This window comes from Polypterus senegalus, chromosome 2, assembly GCF_016835505.1.
Source record: "Polypterus senegalus isolate Bchr_013 chromosome 2, ASM1683550v1, whole genome shotgun sequence".
NCBI lineage: Eukaryota > Metazoa > Chordata > Cladistia > Polypteriformes > Polypteridae > Polypterus > Polypterus senegalus.
In genome coordinates, this window is record NC_053155.1 from 135,134,510 (window position 1) to 135,149,023 (window position 14,514).

General features: G+C 36.3%; 2 protein-coding genes across 5 annotated transcripts in view; one reads left to right on the plus strand and one right to left on the minus strand.

The window, feature by feature from the left end:
* Nucleotides 1–3,414, plus strand: part of tpp2 (tripeptidyl peptidase 2) — a 106,825-nt gene extending 103,411 nt beyond the window's left edge. For all 4 annotated transcript variants that reach the window (XM_039744670.1, XM_039744672.1, XM_039744671.1 and 1 more), the window contains one exon: nt 2,812–3,414. In XM_039744670.1, the coding sequence (XP_039600604.1) occupies nt 2,812–2,901 (90 nt within the window). In that variant the 3' untranslated portion in view covers nt 2,902–3,414. The remainder of the gene's footprint in view (nt 1–2,811) is intronic.
* A 4,876-nt stretch (nt 3,415–8,290) lies between these two features.
* Nucleotides 8,291–14,514, minus strand: part of LOC120523394 (protein-lysine methyltransferase METTL21C) — a 28,870-nt gene continuing 22,646 nt past the window's right edge. The window contains exons 4-5 of the mRNA XM_039744674.1: nt 9,281–9,398; nt 8,291–9,197 (exon numbers count right to left, since the gene is read on the minus strand). Of these exons, the coding sequence (XP_039600608.1) occupies nt 8,803–9,197; nt 9,281–9,398 (513 nt within the window). The 3' untranslated portion in view covers nt 8,291–8,802. The remainder of the gene's footprint in view (nt 9,198–9,280; nt 9,399–14,514) is intronic.

A 14,514-nucleotide genomic window follows, 5' to 3' on the forward strand; every position in this document is an offset into this window, starting at 1 on the left:
TTGATTTAATTGTGTAGGTTAGGCCACCATACTGACTCGCCGTTAGTTGCTCCTTCCACATAGAGGAGCGTTTAGACTACAATCAGCTGAAATCCCTGACTGCAAACAAGTGATCTCCATTTAACCAATGATGCCACTTTTAAATGCAATTGGTTTAATCGGTCATGATTTACATGTATAATAAATAAAGGGAGTGAAGAGATTGTGTTCAATAATTGCCTTCAATTTAGATACATTTGTTTTACCATTTAAAAGTCTTTCTGGTGATCAGTGTCAAAACCCTCCATGGTGACTCAGTGTTGTAAAACAACAAAACATAAAAAACTCTAAGGGGGTTAATATATTTTACAGGCACTGTACCTAAATGTTATATACAAAAATTTCTCTGGCAAATAAAATACATATACACACTCTGCAGCTGTTCAGGGTTGCTTCCTCAAGTTTTCCCGCACTGAGAGTGTCCCTAAGTAGTTGGTATGGACACCTGTGTACAGTATATTGTGTCTGCTGATCTGTACTTCCGATTAAGTAACCTGAAGTTTTGTATTTTAACATATTCTTGTTTATCATGGCAACATACTGCAAGTTTGTCTGACATGCAAATAGGAATTTCACTGTACTTTGGACTCTGACTATATTGCTACAACTACTATTCCTCATACTATGCATGAAAAGACAAATAAGAATCTTGAAGGGTTTGCATCTTGCTCTAAGTTTAACACTTTAATACATTACAAATTAAAATCTGTGCTCCACATACAGTGCATCCGGAAAGTATTCACAGCGCATCACTTTTTCCACATTTTGTTATGTTACAGCCTTATTCCAAAATGGATTAAATTCATATTTTTCCTCAGAATTCTACACACAACACCTCATAATGACAATGTGAAAAAAGTTTACTTGAGGTTTTTGAAAATTTATTAAAAATAAAAAAACATGTACATAAGTATTCACAGCCTTTGCTCAATACTTTGTCAATGCACCTTTGGCAGCAATTACAGCCTCAAGTCTTTTTGAATATGATGCCACAAGCTTGGCACACCTATCCTTGGCCAGTTTCACCCATTCCTCTTTGCAGCACCTCTCAAGCTCCATCAGGTTGGATGAGAAGTGTCGGTGCACAGCCATTTTAAGATCTCTCCAGAGATGCTCAATCAGATTCAAGTCTGAGCTCTGGCTGGGCCACTCAAGAACATTCACAGAGTTGTCCTGAAGCCACTCCTTTGATATCTTGGCTGTGTGCTTAGGGTCGTTGTCCTGCTGAAAGATGAACCGTCGCCCCAGTCTGAGGTCATGAGCGCTCTGGAGCAGGTTTTCATCCAGGATGTCTCTGTACATTGCTGCAATCATCTTTCCTTTTATCCTGACTAGTCTCCCAGTTTCTGCCGCTAAAAAAAACATCATCCCCACAGCATGATGTTGCCACTACCATGCTTCACTGTAGGGATGGTATTGGCCTGGTGATGAGCGGTGCCTGGTTTCCTCCAAACGTGACGCCTGGCATTCACACCAAAGAGTTCAATCTTTGTCTCATCAGACCAGACAATTTTGTTTCTTATGGTCTGAGAGTCCTTCAGGTGCCTTTTGGCAAACTCCAGGTGGGCCGCCATGTGCCTTTTAGTAAGGAATGGCTTCCATCTGGCCACTCTACCATACAGGCCTGATTGGTGGATTGCTGCAGAGATGATTGTTCTTCTGGAAGGTTCTCCTCTCTCCACAGAGGACCTCTGGAGCTCAGTCAGAGTGACCATCGGGTTCTTGATCACCTCCCTGACTAAGGCCCTTCTCCCCCGATCGCTCAGTTTAGATGGCCGGCCAGCCGGAAGAGTCCTGGTGGTTTCGAACTTCTTCCACTTACGGATGATGGAGGCCACTGTGCTGATTGGGACCTTCAAAGCAGCAGAAATTTTTCTGTAACCTTCCCCAGACTTGTGATTCGAGACAATCCTGTCTTGGAGGTCTACAGACAATTCCTTTGACTTCATGCTTGGTTTGTGCTCTGACATGAACTGTCAACTGTGGGACCTTATATAGACAGGTGTGTGCCTTTCCAAATCATGTCCAAACAACTGAATTTACCACAGTTTACCACTTAATTGTTTACCACAATTAAGCTGCAGAAACATCTCAAGGATGATCAGGGGAAACAGGATGCACCTGAGCTCAATTTTGAGCATCATGGGAAAGGCTGTAAATACATATGTACATGTGCTTTCTCAATTTTTTTATTTTTAATAAATTTGCAAAAATCTCAAGTAAACTTTTTTCACGTTGTCATTATGGGGTGTTGTGTGTAGAATTCTGAGGGAAAAAAATGGATTTAATCCATTTTGGAGTAAGGCTGTAACATAACAAAATGTGGAAAAAGTGATGCGCTGTGAATACTTTCTGGATGCACTGTAGCTGACATTGCATTGTTTGTACGGCTTGTCATGCAGTGAAATGAAACGTAGCATGTATTGACACATGAATGGCCATGGCTGCAGTGCACATGTCAATCACTGTATGTTTTGTACTCGGCCAAAGTTGCTTTAGTACCATCTTTTTAGAGTCACTACTAGTGTGTTGTGTTTTTTTTTTTTGTTGTTGTAGTCTCTGTGTAGAGTACAATAAATTAGATGTTTTTGTTTACTTGGAGAAAGAAGCAAAAAGAACTCAAAGCTTAAAAAAAAATGGTATAAAAGATTAAAAATGAAAAGACAGTAGCAAATATTTATAACACAAGCATTTTAAGAAAAAAAAATAGGATCTGACCTTGATTTTTGTGGTTAGTAATTTTTTGAATTCCATCCTTTCTTTCCCCTTTAGCTGATGAAGTCACTGGGATGGATGCACTGTGCAACTTTTACTGAAAACTGGATTCCAGTAATGTACCCTCCTGATTATACACTCTTCTAAATATTCAGACATTTAAGTTAGTCTTTATACCATATAATGTCAAAGATAAATATTTATGGACATTTCTAATAATTTGGAAATTCTTTTATATTATTTTGTAAAGCATGACTTCATCAAAGGGAATGCCTTAATCTGCAGCTAAGAGTAACTCACATTGCAGTAACCATTCTTAATAGATGACATAGGTTTATTTGCATGTACCCTAAATGTTAATTTTATGTACAACTTTTTTAAATTAAGCTAATATTCAGGGTTTTACAGATTATACTTAACAATTTTAATTAAGTTGCCACAAGTTCAACTGAAATGTATATCTCAACAGTTTCTATACATTATTTTATCGTTATAAATTACTGGTACATATGGTATATACTTTTGCTAAATTTGCAAAAAAGAAGTATTTATGGATTTATTTTATTTATAAAATCACTGTATCTATATCTGGTATTTTTTTAAATACAGCATAAATTTATTGATAAGCAAGTATTGTTTAATAAATTTTTTCTCACCACATATGCAAACTGTTCAGGTTTTTTTTGGACATTGTATGTTTAAAATTTCACAGAATATATTCAACACAAATCCTGAATAAAAAAAGTTTAAACAATTACCTTGGTATAAAATTGTAATCTTTGTACTTGTTTATTTTATTAGTTCTTGGGTTCTTGTACAGTACACTGCTTTTTGAATATTCAGCTTAGGGCTGAGAGACAGTGTGCCTTGGTATTTGAAGACATGGACAAATTTTTGGTACGTATCTCAATATTTAAAATTTTGCTGTTCAAGTCTAAATTAAACAATCCAAGTGGAAACACAGACATCCACCATTTGAAATAGGCTTTCAAATAAAAAAAACTCAAGAGTTAGGAAATTGTATTTTTTTTATTCAGTAAAAACAAAATATGGTACTAAGGTCATCTCAGTTAGTCAGTAGCTTTGCACAGCATATCTGTTGAAAAATAAGTCTCTCCATTACATATAAAGGCAATAAAAGTAAACTACAATAGATTGATTAAAAAAAAAGTACCATATAACAAAGGATTAGAAAAAGCAACATATAACAAAAATATCAGCAGTTCTTAGGAAAGACACTCAGTCTGGCTGCACTGTCATAAATAATCTCAAGCATCTCTTGATACAGGAATGTACAGACTTTTTTATGATTTTACTTTTTACAAGATTTATGATTTTTTACAAAGTTTTTGAGCCATGAAATTTTAGTTTCAAGTACTTTGCACCATGCTAGTGGATCTTTATGGCCATCCATATTAGGTGGCTGTCAGACAGAACAGTATATATAACATGGTGCCTGGTGATACTGAGCAATGATGAATAGTGAATATGCAAGGTGGAATTGTGCACAAAGTAGAAACAGATGGATACAATAGATTTAGATGTCTTCCATCTTAACAGAAAGGGCAAACAAACTCTTAACTTTTGCAGAGCACTCACAAATAATTCTGAAAGTCTTTCAAACAAGTGGATCCTAAATACATTGTTTTCTCTCACTAGAAGGCTTTTCCTGTTTAAATAAAACTCGGATGCATTCTTCTTTACATTAAATGGCAGCAGTGCACCCTGCAAGAGCAGATGCTTGCTAGCACCCGATGAACCAAAATCTAGAAAAAAGGTGATTAAGAAAAACGTTATCTGCAATTTGCTTCATTAAAAGATAAAACTAAAAAGCAAAAATGATTCAAATAATCTCCAGCTTGATCTCTACTTTAAACCCCACAGTGATACACACTGGTGATAGGAAGTCATTGGTACTCATTCATATGACTGATTAAATTTCTCACCACTTAAGTATTGGGTAATTGTGTAACTGAATCCTTATTCTCGCATCTAAAACATGACCATTTGAGGTTAAATGGCAGTTAGTCATATGAAAAAGTTTGGGAACCCCTCTTAATTCTTTGGATTTTTGTTTATCATTGGCTGAGCTTTCAAAGTAGCAACTTCCTTTTAATATATGACATGCCTTATGGAAACAGTAGTATTTCAGCAGTGACATTAAGTTTACTGGATTAACAGAAAATATGCAATATGTATCATAACAAAAGTAGACAGGTGCATAAGTTTGGGCACCCCAACAGAAATATTACATCAATACTTAGTTGAGCCTTTTATTTTGCAAATATAAACAGCTTCTAGAGGCCTCCTATAGCCTTTGATGAGTGTCTGGATTCTGGATTGAGGTATTTTTGACCATAATTCCATACAAAATCTCTCCAGTTCAGTTAAATTTGATTGCTGCTGAACATGGACAGCCTGTTTCAAATCGTCCCTTAGCTTTTCGATGATATTCAAGTCAGGGGACTGTGACTGCCATTCCAGGAAATTGTACTTCTTCCTCTGCATGAATGCCTTTGTAGATTTCGAACTGCGTTTTGGATCATTGTCTTGTTGGAATTTTCAACCCCTGCGCAACTTCAACTTTGTGACTGATGCTTGAAAATTATCCTGAAGAATTTGTTGGTATTGGGTTGAATTCATCTGACCCTCGATTTTAACAATTGCCCCAGTCCCTGAACTCGCTACACAGCATGATGGAACCTCCATCAAATTTGACAGTAGGTAGCAGGTGTTTTTCTTGGAATGCGGTGTTCTTCTTCTACCATGCAAAGTGCTTTTTGTTATGACCAAATAACTAAATTTTTGTCTCATCAGTCCAAAGCACTTTGTTCCTAAATTTAATCTGGCTTGTCGAAATGAGCATTTGCATACAACAAGCGACTCTGTTTGTGGCGTCAGTGCAGGAAGGACTTCTTCCTCTTTACCCTGCCATACAGATGTTGTTTGTGCAAATTGCATTGGACTGTAGAGCGATGTACAGATACACCATCTGCAGCAAGATGTTCTTGCAGGTCTTTGGAGGTGATCTGTGGGTTGTGTATAACCATTCTCACAATCCTGCGCATATGCCGCTCCTGCATTGTTCTTGGCCTGCCAGACATGGGTTTAACAGCAACTGTGTCTGTGGCCTTCCATTGCCTGATTACATTCCTTCCTTTTGAAACTGACAGTTTAAACCTCTGAGAGAGATTTTTGTAGCCTTTCCTTAAACCATGATACTGAGCAATCTTTGTTTTCAGATCTTTTGAGAGTTGCTTTGAGGATCCCATGCTGTCACTCTTCAGAGGAGAGTCAAAGGGAAACGCAACTTGCAACTGACCACCTTAAATACCTTTTCTCATGATTGGACACACCTGTCTATGAAGTTCAAGGCTTAACGAGCTAATCCAACCAATTTGGTGTTGCAAGTAATCCGTATTGAGCAGTTACATGCATTCAAATCAGTAAAATTACAAGGACACCCACATTTTTGCACAGCCAGTTTTTCACATTTGATTTAATTTCATACAATTAAATACTGCTTCACCAAAAATCTTTGTTCGAAAAACACCCCAGTACTCGGATGTTCCTAGGAAATGAAAGACATACCACTGTTATCTTTGTTGTTGAAAGTAGAGTAAATTATTATGCAGGCTGAGAGGGGTTCCCAAACTTTTTCATATGACTCTATATCCTGGCCCAGTGTTAGAGAATGAGTGTGCCTTAGCCTGCCAAGATGCCTGCAACATAAAGATATGATTATAGTGATTCAGATCAAGCGGGATTACCTGATATATCACTGACATGGGCCCATGCATTTGCACTGCACTCTATGTACTGTAATTTCTATGAAAAATAATTTGTAAGCTATATTTTACATTAATGTGTCATGCAATGGTGATCAATGCAAGAAAATTCAGTTACTGCTTGTTTTAAAGTTTTATATTTGCAGTGGCATTCAGTGATAATGCATGCCCTGAAATCAGCTTCTGACCTATTTTATTGAACTTGATGGTTTGATTTGTCATTTGTGTATCATCTCTGACATGTAAATTGTGTCCAAAATATTTCATACTCAACCAAATTTTGCCAGGATTTAAGCTGTATATAATTTGTTGGTCTAATTTGAGTATAGTGCTACACTGGCATGAAAGCTGTAATCATACTGCTGCTGTATGTGTAAACCCAATGGAGCACAATGAAATGTTTTCATTTATGTTCTGTTTCCCTGTTAAATTTTTTAAAACTTTAAAGAATAAGTTCAGAATAAATCAAGTTGAAGTTATTTTTTCACCTTCTTCAGGGTATATATTAGTTTGTCACATAAGATTGCATTCTAAAGTGCAGCACATTTTATAAATTTAAATAAATAAAATAAATTGTTGACTCTTGTGTTTTATATTGGAGCTGACCAGTACAGGGGGCCCTTTGTAAAGAAAAGCCATAAAAGTTGATGAATATGTGCAGTTTGAAGTATCATAGGTTCAGTGTAACAAAACGTGCCTTCCACATTTCTGTCTTAAAGACATAAGGATACGTTTCCTGCATATTTGTCTGTTTGCAGCAGCTGTCGTGGCTGGAGTTAAGAAAACATGACGCTGAACATGTGGTGTTATTTTACATAGCCAACAATGCAAGATTCATGGCGAATGGCAGTTTAGTGAAAAGAGCACATATGAGTATCAATGTAAATTTTTATACACCTAACAATAAATCTGAAATGGACTGATTACAATGCCTTTTATATTTTTGAAAGAGCCAAGTCACCTTTGCATATCTTGCAGACGTATGATAAAAAAAATACCTCAGAAAATGAAAAGGGCAGAGTGTGTAATAGAACAGATTGAAGCATCACAAACTAATTATCGGGTGGAATTTTTTTTTTTTTTTGTATACATTTTTTTATATATACAGTACATGATGAGTTACATGAAGAATTAAACACAATGGTTTTAACTCGGTAAATTCACTGACACTGATCCCATTCAATCTAAATACACAGGGAAAACATGCAGATTCCATGTGGACCCTCCCACTGTGAGGTAGAAATGGCAGGTCTCCACTTAGTAAACTTCAGTCTTATTAAACGTAGGTGAATTGGCATTGCTAAAGTAGTCCAAGTGCATGTGTGGGTGTGTTTGCCCTGTGATGGAGTTGTGCTGTATCCAGGCAGCGTTCCTGCTTTGTGGCCAATGCTCCCACTGTCCTGCACCCCTGCCTTGGATATCTGGGTTTTGAAGATGGATTGATGGATGGATAGATGAATGCAAGTCTAAAAGATCAGTTCAGTTCTTGTATGCTACATACAGGCCTGTTCAATGCCCTTTCACACTGAAGCACATGCGTGCATCATCAGTCGAGCAGCAGCAGGCAATATCTTTGTGTAATAAAGAAATAATAATAAAGAAATAAGCTTTCATGGAGTGAAAGAATATACGTGACTGTTTCTTTTTCAGTTATTCAGGAAGTCCAGTCTGGAAAGTATCTCAGTGGACAAAATGTTGGTGTCCTTGTAAAATGGCTGAATCTTACGCCATTTTGCTTTTTTTGTGTGTTTTTTTTTTTTTGGCTGTCTTTAAACAACCTGTATGCTCCGTTTTGTGTCTTTAAACAACCTGTATGCTCCGTTTTGCAATATGTGTGTAATCTCAAAATGTGAATCAATACTTAACATTTTTATCTTTAAAATGAATGTTTTTCGTAAAGTTTAAGTGTTTTCTTTATATAAGACCCCAGTATATGAAAGCTGAAAAAACCAAACTTATCCTTTAAGATGTGTAATTGCTGAAATTAAATGTAACTTTTCAAACATGCATACATAACAAATGTAAAGAAAAAAACGAAAGATGAACAAATATTTCTGTATAATGTAGGATTTGTCTATGACAAGAGCATACACTGTTTCTTGCATAAATTGAAGGGTGATTGCCATTAACAGGAACAATTCCCGGGCTGATTTAGAAAATATGCAAAATTAAATGAAGAACGGCAGTTTAACTTGTCACTTAAAAATGTAAATTTGAAAGTACTTGAATAGAATAAGAGCAATGTAATCTTCTACATTCACTAGTCATCTTTTGTTGTTGCCATAAATATTTTTACATCGGTATCAGGGAATTCTGCAAGAAGTGTGGTTTTAAAAGCATCTTTAAACTTCTCTGTAAATGTGAGGTCAGAGCGGAAGCGATATTTGTTTGACCACAATAGAGTAGTTCCAGGTTGTACAAAATGTTTCATGGCATTAAGCAGTTCATCTAAGTATTTGTGGACATAAACCACATCAGCTGCAAGAACATAGTCATACCGATAAACAGACTGAGGGTAGGTTTCCGCTAGATTTTCTCCCCAGTCAAGTGCAGCCACTTGCGGTACATAGCGACATCTGTTTCGAGTGTTGGAGATTAAGTTGCACTTTAGGTTTCCCAGAACGTCTGGAAGATCTGTAGCTGTGACCCAGCCTCCTGCAGGAGGAATTATTAAAATGATTAATAGCAGAAATTGAAAAATTCAAATCAGGGTATGTTTAGAATTAAGATGAGGTTACCCAACAAACAAGCCATAATAGAAAGCAGTCCTGTTCCAGCTCCTAATTCCAGGATTGCCTTGTCTCTGAGATTAAATTCTTGTTGGTTGTTTTCCAGATATTGGCCCAGGGCAATTGCCTAAATGATAGAAAGAAAGAAAATTTAAATGTTTATATTTCTATATACAGTTTTTCTCTTTTTTAAAAAACTCTTCTTTGATTCTTGAAACTACTGACTCAGGGCAGAGTTTGTGGAGGATCTTATGGTGAGATGAAACAGCTAAACTAAGCTGAGAAGTTTAGGTTAGGGCAAGATTTCTGAACTGGATGGGAAGCCCCGGTGACAAGAATTAAAATGGTGGAGTAGTGCAGCATTAAGCAAAACCAGAACCTAATGAATTATCACGTCCAAGTGTCTTCATGAATATATGTCGCTTAAAAGATTTTATTGTGCATATCTTTGTTGCCGAGTAGTAAAACTGAAAATTGGGTAGTGCCATGCCATCTTCCACTTTTGATCTTTATAAAGCTGCCTTTTTTGAATGTGTGGCTGTTTTGAATTCCAGATAACTTACTGAGCCTAATTTCTTTTTAAAAATCTGATAAAAGTACATGTGGGATACACTGGAATAGATAGAGCAGCTTAGGGAGGATGTTCATTTAGACAGTGTTATTCTGTCTAGATATGGAGGTTGGACCAGCTGTTAACATCGAGATTGATTTGATTTTATTCGTAATACTTCCAAAACTCTACTGGAAGAGATCTTTGTGTTTGTTTATAGTGGGTATTCCCGGATATTTAATGTGTTTTGATGTTATGAAAGAATAGCCATGCAATCTGGTATGATGTGCTTCAGAAATCACTGGGAAAACATGCTTTTATTCAGATTATTTTTGATAGCAGAAACCTTGCGAAATTCCCCAGACATGTCCAAGTCTAATGGTAGAGATAATTGTGGGTATGATATACGGTATAAAACACCATGTCATTGGAGTACAATAATATTCTCTGATAATCCCCTTTATCTCTGGTATCTTCCAGAGATGAAAAACCAATGGTTCAAAGGCTAACATGAAAAGCATTGGTGATAGTGAGCACCCATGCTGAGTTCTTCATTATAATTTGAAATTATCTGAATTTGTGTTTATTAATATGCACTGGGGCTTCTGGACTAGTATAAAGTAGTTTAATCATTGCAGATATATTGTGGAACCTGAATCTGTGCAATAGATTTAAATAGGATTATCTGTTCACTTTATCAAAGTGTTTTTCTCCATCCAAGAACAGTAAAACTTGTGGTGAGTCAGAGTTTGTTGGCAAATACAGTATATTACATTAAAAAGGTGCTGAATGTTTGATGCTGAATGTCTGCCTTTAATTAATCTGGTTTGGTCTTGTGAGATTATTGGTGGAAGCACTTTTTCAGTCCTACTTGCAATACTTTCACTACTCTCTTAATGTCATTATTCATGAGTGAAATTGGTCTATAAGATGCACAATGTAGTAAGTCTTGATTTTTTTTTGGGAATACATTTATTAATGCTTGTCAACATGTTTGGGATATAATTTTGTCTTTTTTTAGCTTCTATAAATGTTGTTAATAACAATGAAGCCACAAAGTTGAAAAGTTTTTATAAAACTCAACTGGGTCTGCAGCGGGAGCTTTGGAATGAGTTTATGGCATTCTGTATTTCTAAAAGTGTCAGTGTTTTTTGAAGTTCTTCTGCAATCAGAATACCGAGTTGTAGTGTTTGGAGATAAATTCTATTTTTGAAAGAGGCCAACCATCTTTGTTGTGGCGTGTCTTGTGCACACCAAACTATATTGTGCTGTTTATTTTACTTTTCCTTCTGTAATTTTGTTTCTTCAGCAGTTATGGTCCACCATGACTTGCAACAACAGAAAGATGTGCACTCAGATCAAATGATTATTTATTCCTAAAAGGTGTCTACAATTCACCAATTACATTCTGTTTTGTTATTTTACATAGCCAATGGAGTGAGATTCAAGCCAAGTAGCAGACATGTAAAAGTGTCATTGTAATTTATACATTTATCAATAAATCTGAACTAATTACACTCATTATATTTTTAATAAAGCCAAGGAGCCAAGCCCCCTGCATGGCACACTTTCTGTGGTGTGTCCTGCGCGCACACACAATAAAAAATACAGTATATTCAGAAAATGAAAATGCACATGTACAATTAAAACTCAGAAAATGACAAAAGTGTGCAATAAAGCAGAGTGAAGTGCCACCAACTGATTATCGAATTTTTAATTTCACTCCATAAATACACAGTAAGACAGTGCTTCTCAATTATTTTCTGTCATGCCCCCCCTAAGAAGAAGAAAACATCTCGCGCCCCCCGCGTGACTATAAATAGTATCATTTGTCTATAAAATTGTTATAAGTACACCTTTGCATAACGCTGTATCCTTATTAACGTATAAGAGAATAAAAAAAGAAAGAAATATAGACCAATTTACAACAAAGAATAGCTTTATTAAATGTAACAGAAAAGATTTAAAGTGCATTCTAAATTCAAAAAAAATTTAAAAGAAAAATAAAAAAGCATGTTCCCCGAGGTCAAACATGCCCCCCTTGGGCACGCCCCACTATTTGAGAAACACTGCAGTAAGACAATGCAAACTCCATGCAGATTATGGTGTAGTGAGTACCTCTGTAGTAAGCTTACTAAACTTCAATGTGATTAAATCTCACTGTATGCCTGTAAGAGCTGTTCAGTTCTTGTCAATTGACTGCATGTCGTGCAAGTGAATTATGATAATGGTGGCACCGGGAAATATGTTGGTAAAATAGCAAAATAAGCTTCCATTTAGTGAAAGAATAGGAGTGTGACATTTTCAGTTATTATTGTGTAATCGTCTACAGAACAGAGGTGACATCTGGACATCTACATTCAATGTCAATAAGATTGCTTGGTGATGACATTCTGAGGTGAATCCACACCTCTGGGGAAGAAAGATGCCACAGTGGAAAAGGAGCAGCAAAGTAAAGTCCTTTTAAAATGGCTAAATATCACAGCAATGTTTTGCGCTTTTTTTTCCTTCTTAAAATTATATCCATTTATCCATATATGGATATGCTGTTTTGCAATATGTGTGTCATATCGAAAAATGTATCAATACTCAACATTTTTGAATTGAAAAATTGACATATTTGGTAAACTTTAATGCTTTTTTTTACACTGGGACTCCAGTACCCATTCACTTTATATTCTAAAGTAAGGCATTTTATAATAATTTTATTTTAGGCAAATTAATATATACCATGATTGTGAAGAAAATAACTTTGACTTGGAAAAAAAAAAGCCAAACTTATCCTTTAAATTATTAGGTGCCATTTGATGCCCCTTTTTGCCCTGAGTGGACAGATGGGATACAAATGTTATTTGCTTCATATTTAAAACTAGCAAAATACCCGCGCTTCGCAGTGGAGATGTAGTGTGTTAAAGAAGTTATGAAAAAGAAAAGGAAACATTTAAAAAAAAAAAAGTAACATGATTGTCAATGTAAGTGTTTTGCCACTGTTATGAGTGTTGCTGTCACATACACACGTGGACAAAATTGTTGGTACCCTTCAGTCAATGAAAGAAAAACTCAAAATGGTCACAGAAATAACTTTAATCTGACAAAAGTAATAATAAATAAAAATTCTATGAAATTTAACCAATGAAAGTCAGACATTGATTTTCAACCATGCTTCAACAGAATTATTTAAAAAAATAAACAGGCCTGGACAAAAATGATGGTACCCCTAACTTAATATTTTGTTGCACAACCTTTTGAGGCAATCACTGCAATCAAACGATTCCTGTAACTGTCAATGAGACTTCTGCACTTCTCAGCAGGTATTTTGGCCCACTCCTCATGAGCAAACTGCTCCAGTTGGCTCAGGTTTGAAGGGTGCCTTTTCCAGACGGCATGTTTCAGCTCTTTCCAAAGATGCTCAATAGAATTGAGGTCAGGGCTCATAGAAGGCCACTTTAGAATAGTCCAATGTTTTCCTCTTAGCCATTCTTGGGTGTTTTAGCTGTGTGTTTTGGGTCATTGTCCTGTTGCAAGACCCATGACCTGCGACTGAGACCAAGTTTTCTGACACTGGCCAGCACATTTCTCTCTAGAATCCCTTGATAGTCTTGAGATTTCATTGTACCCTGCACAGATTCAAGACACCCTGTGCCAGATGCAGCAAAGCAGCCCCAGAACATAACAGAGCCTCCTCCATGTTTCACAGAAGGGACAGTGTTCTTTTCTTGATATGCTTCATTTTTCTGTCTGTGAACATAGAGCTGATGTGCCTTGGCAAAAGTTCAATTTTGTCTCATCTGTCCATAGGACATTCTCCCAGAATCTTTGTGGCTTGTCCACATGTAGTTTGGGAAATTCCAGTCTGGCTTTTTTTATGATTTGTTTTCAACAATGGTGTCCTCCTTGGTCGTCTCCCATGAAGTCCACTTTGGCTCAAACAACGACGCGATTTGACACTGATGTTCCTTGAGCTTGAAGTTCACCTTAGATCTCTTTAGAAGTTTTTCTGGGCTCTTTTGTTACCATTTGTATTATCCGTCTCTTTGATTTGTCATCAATTTTCCTCCTGCGGCCACGTCCAGGGAGGTTGGCTACAGTCCCATGGATCTTAAATTTCTGAATAATATGTGCAACTGTAGTCACAGGAACATCAAGCTGTTTCGAGATGGTCTTATAGCCTTTACCTTTGACATGCTTGTCTATAATTTTCTTTCTAATCTCCTGAGACAACTCTTTCCTTCGCTTCCTCTGGTCCATGTTGAGTGTGGTACACACCATGTCACCAAACAACACAGTGACTACCTGGAGCCCTATATATAGGTCCACTGACTGATTACAAGATTGTAGACACCTGTGATGCTAATTAGTGGACACACCTTGGATTAACATGTCCCTTTGGTCACATTATTTTCAGTCTTTTCTAGGGTACCATCATTTTTGTCCAGGCCTGTTTCATGAGTTTATTTTTTAAATAATTCTGTTGAAGCATGGTTGAAAATCAATGTCTGACTTTCACTGGTTAAATTTCATAGAATTTTTATTTATTATTACTTTTGTCAGATTAAAGTTATTTCTGTGACCATTTTGAGTTTTTCTTTCATTGACTGAAGGGTACCAACAATTTTGTCCACGTGTGTGTATATATATATATATATATATATATATATATATATATATATATATATATATTAGCAAAATACCA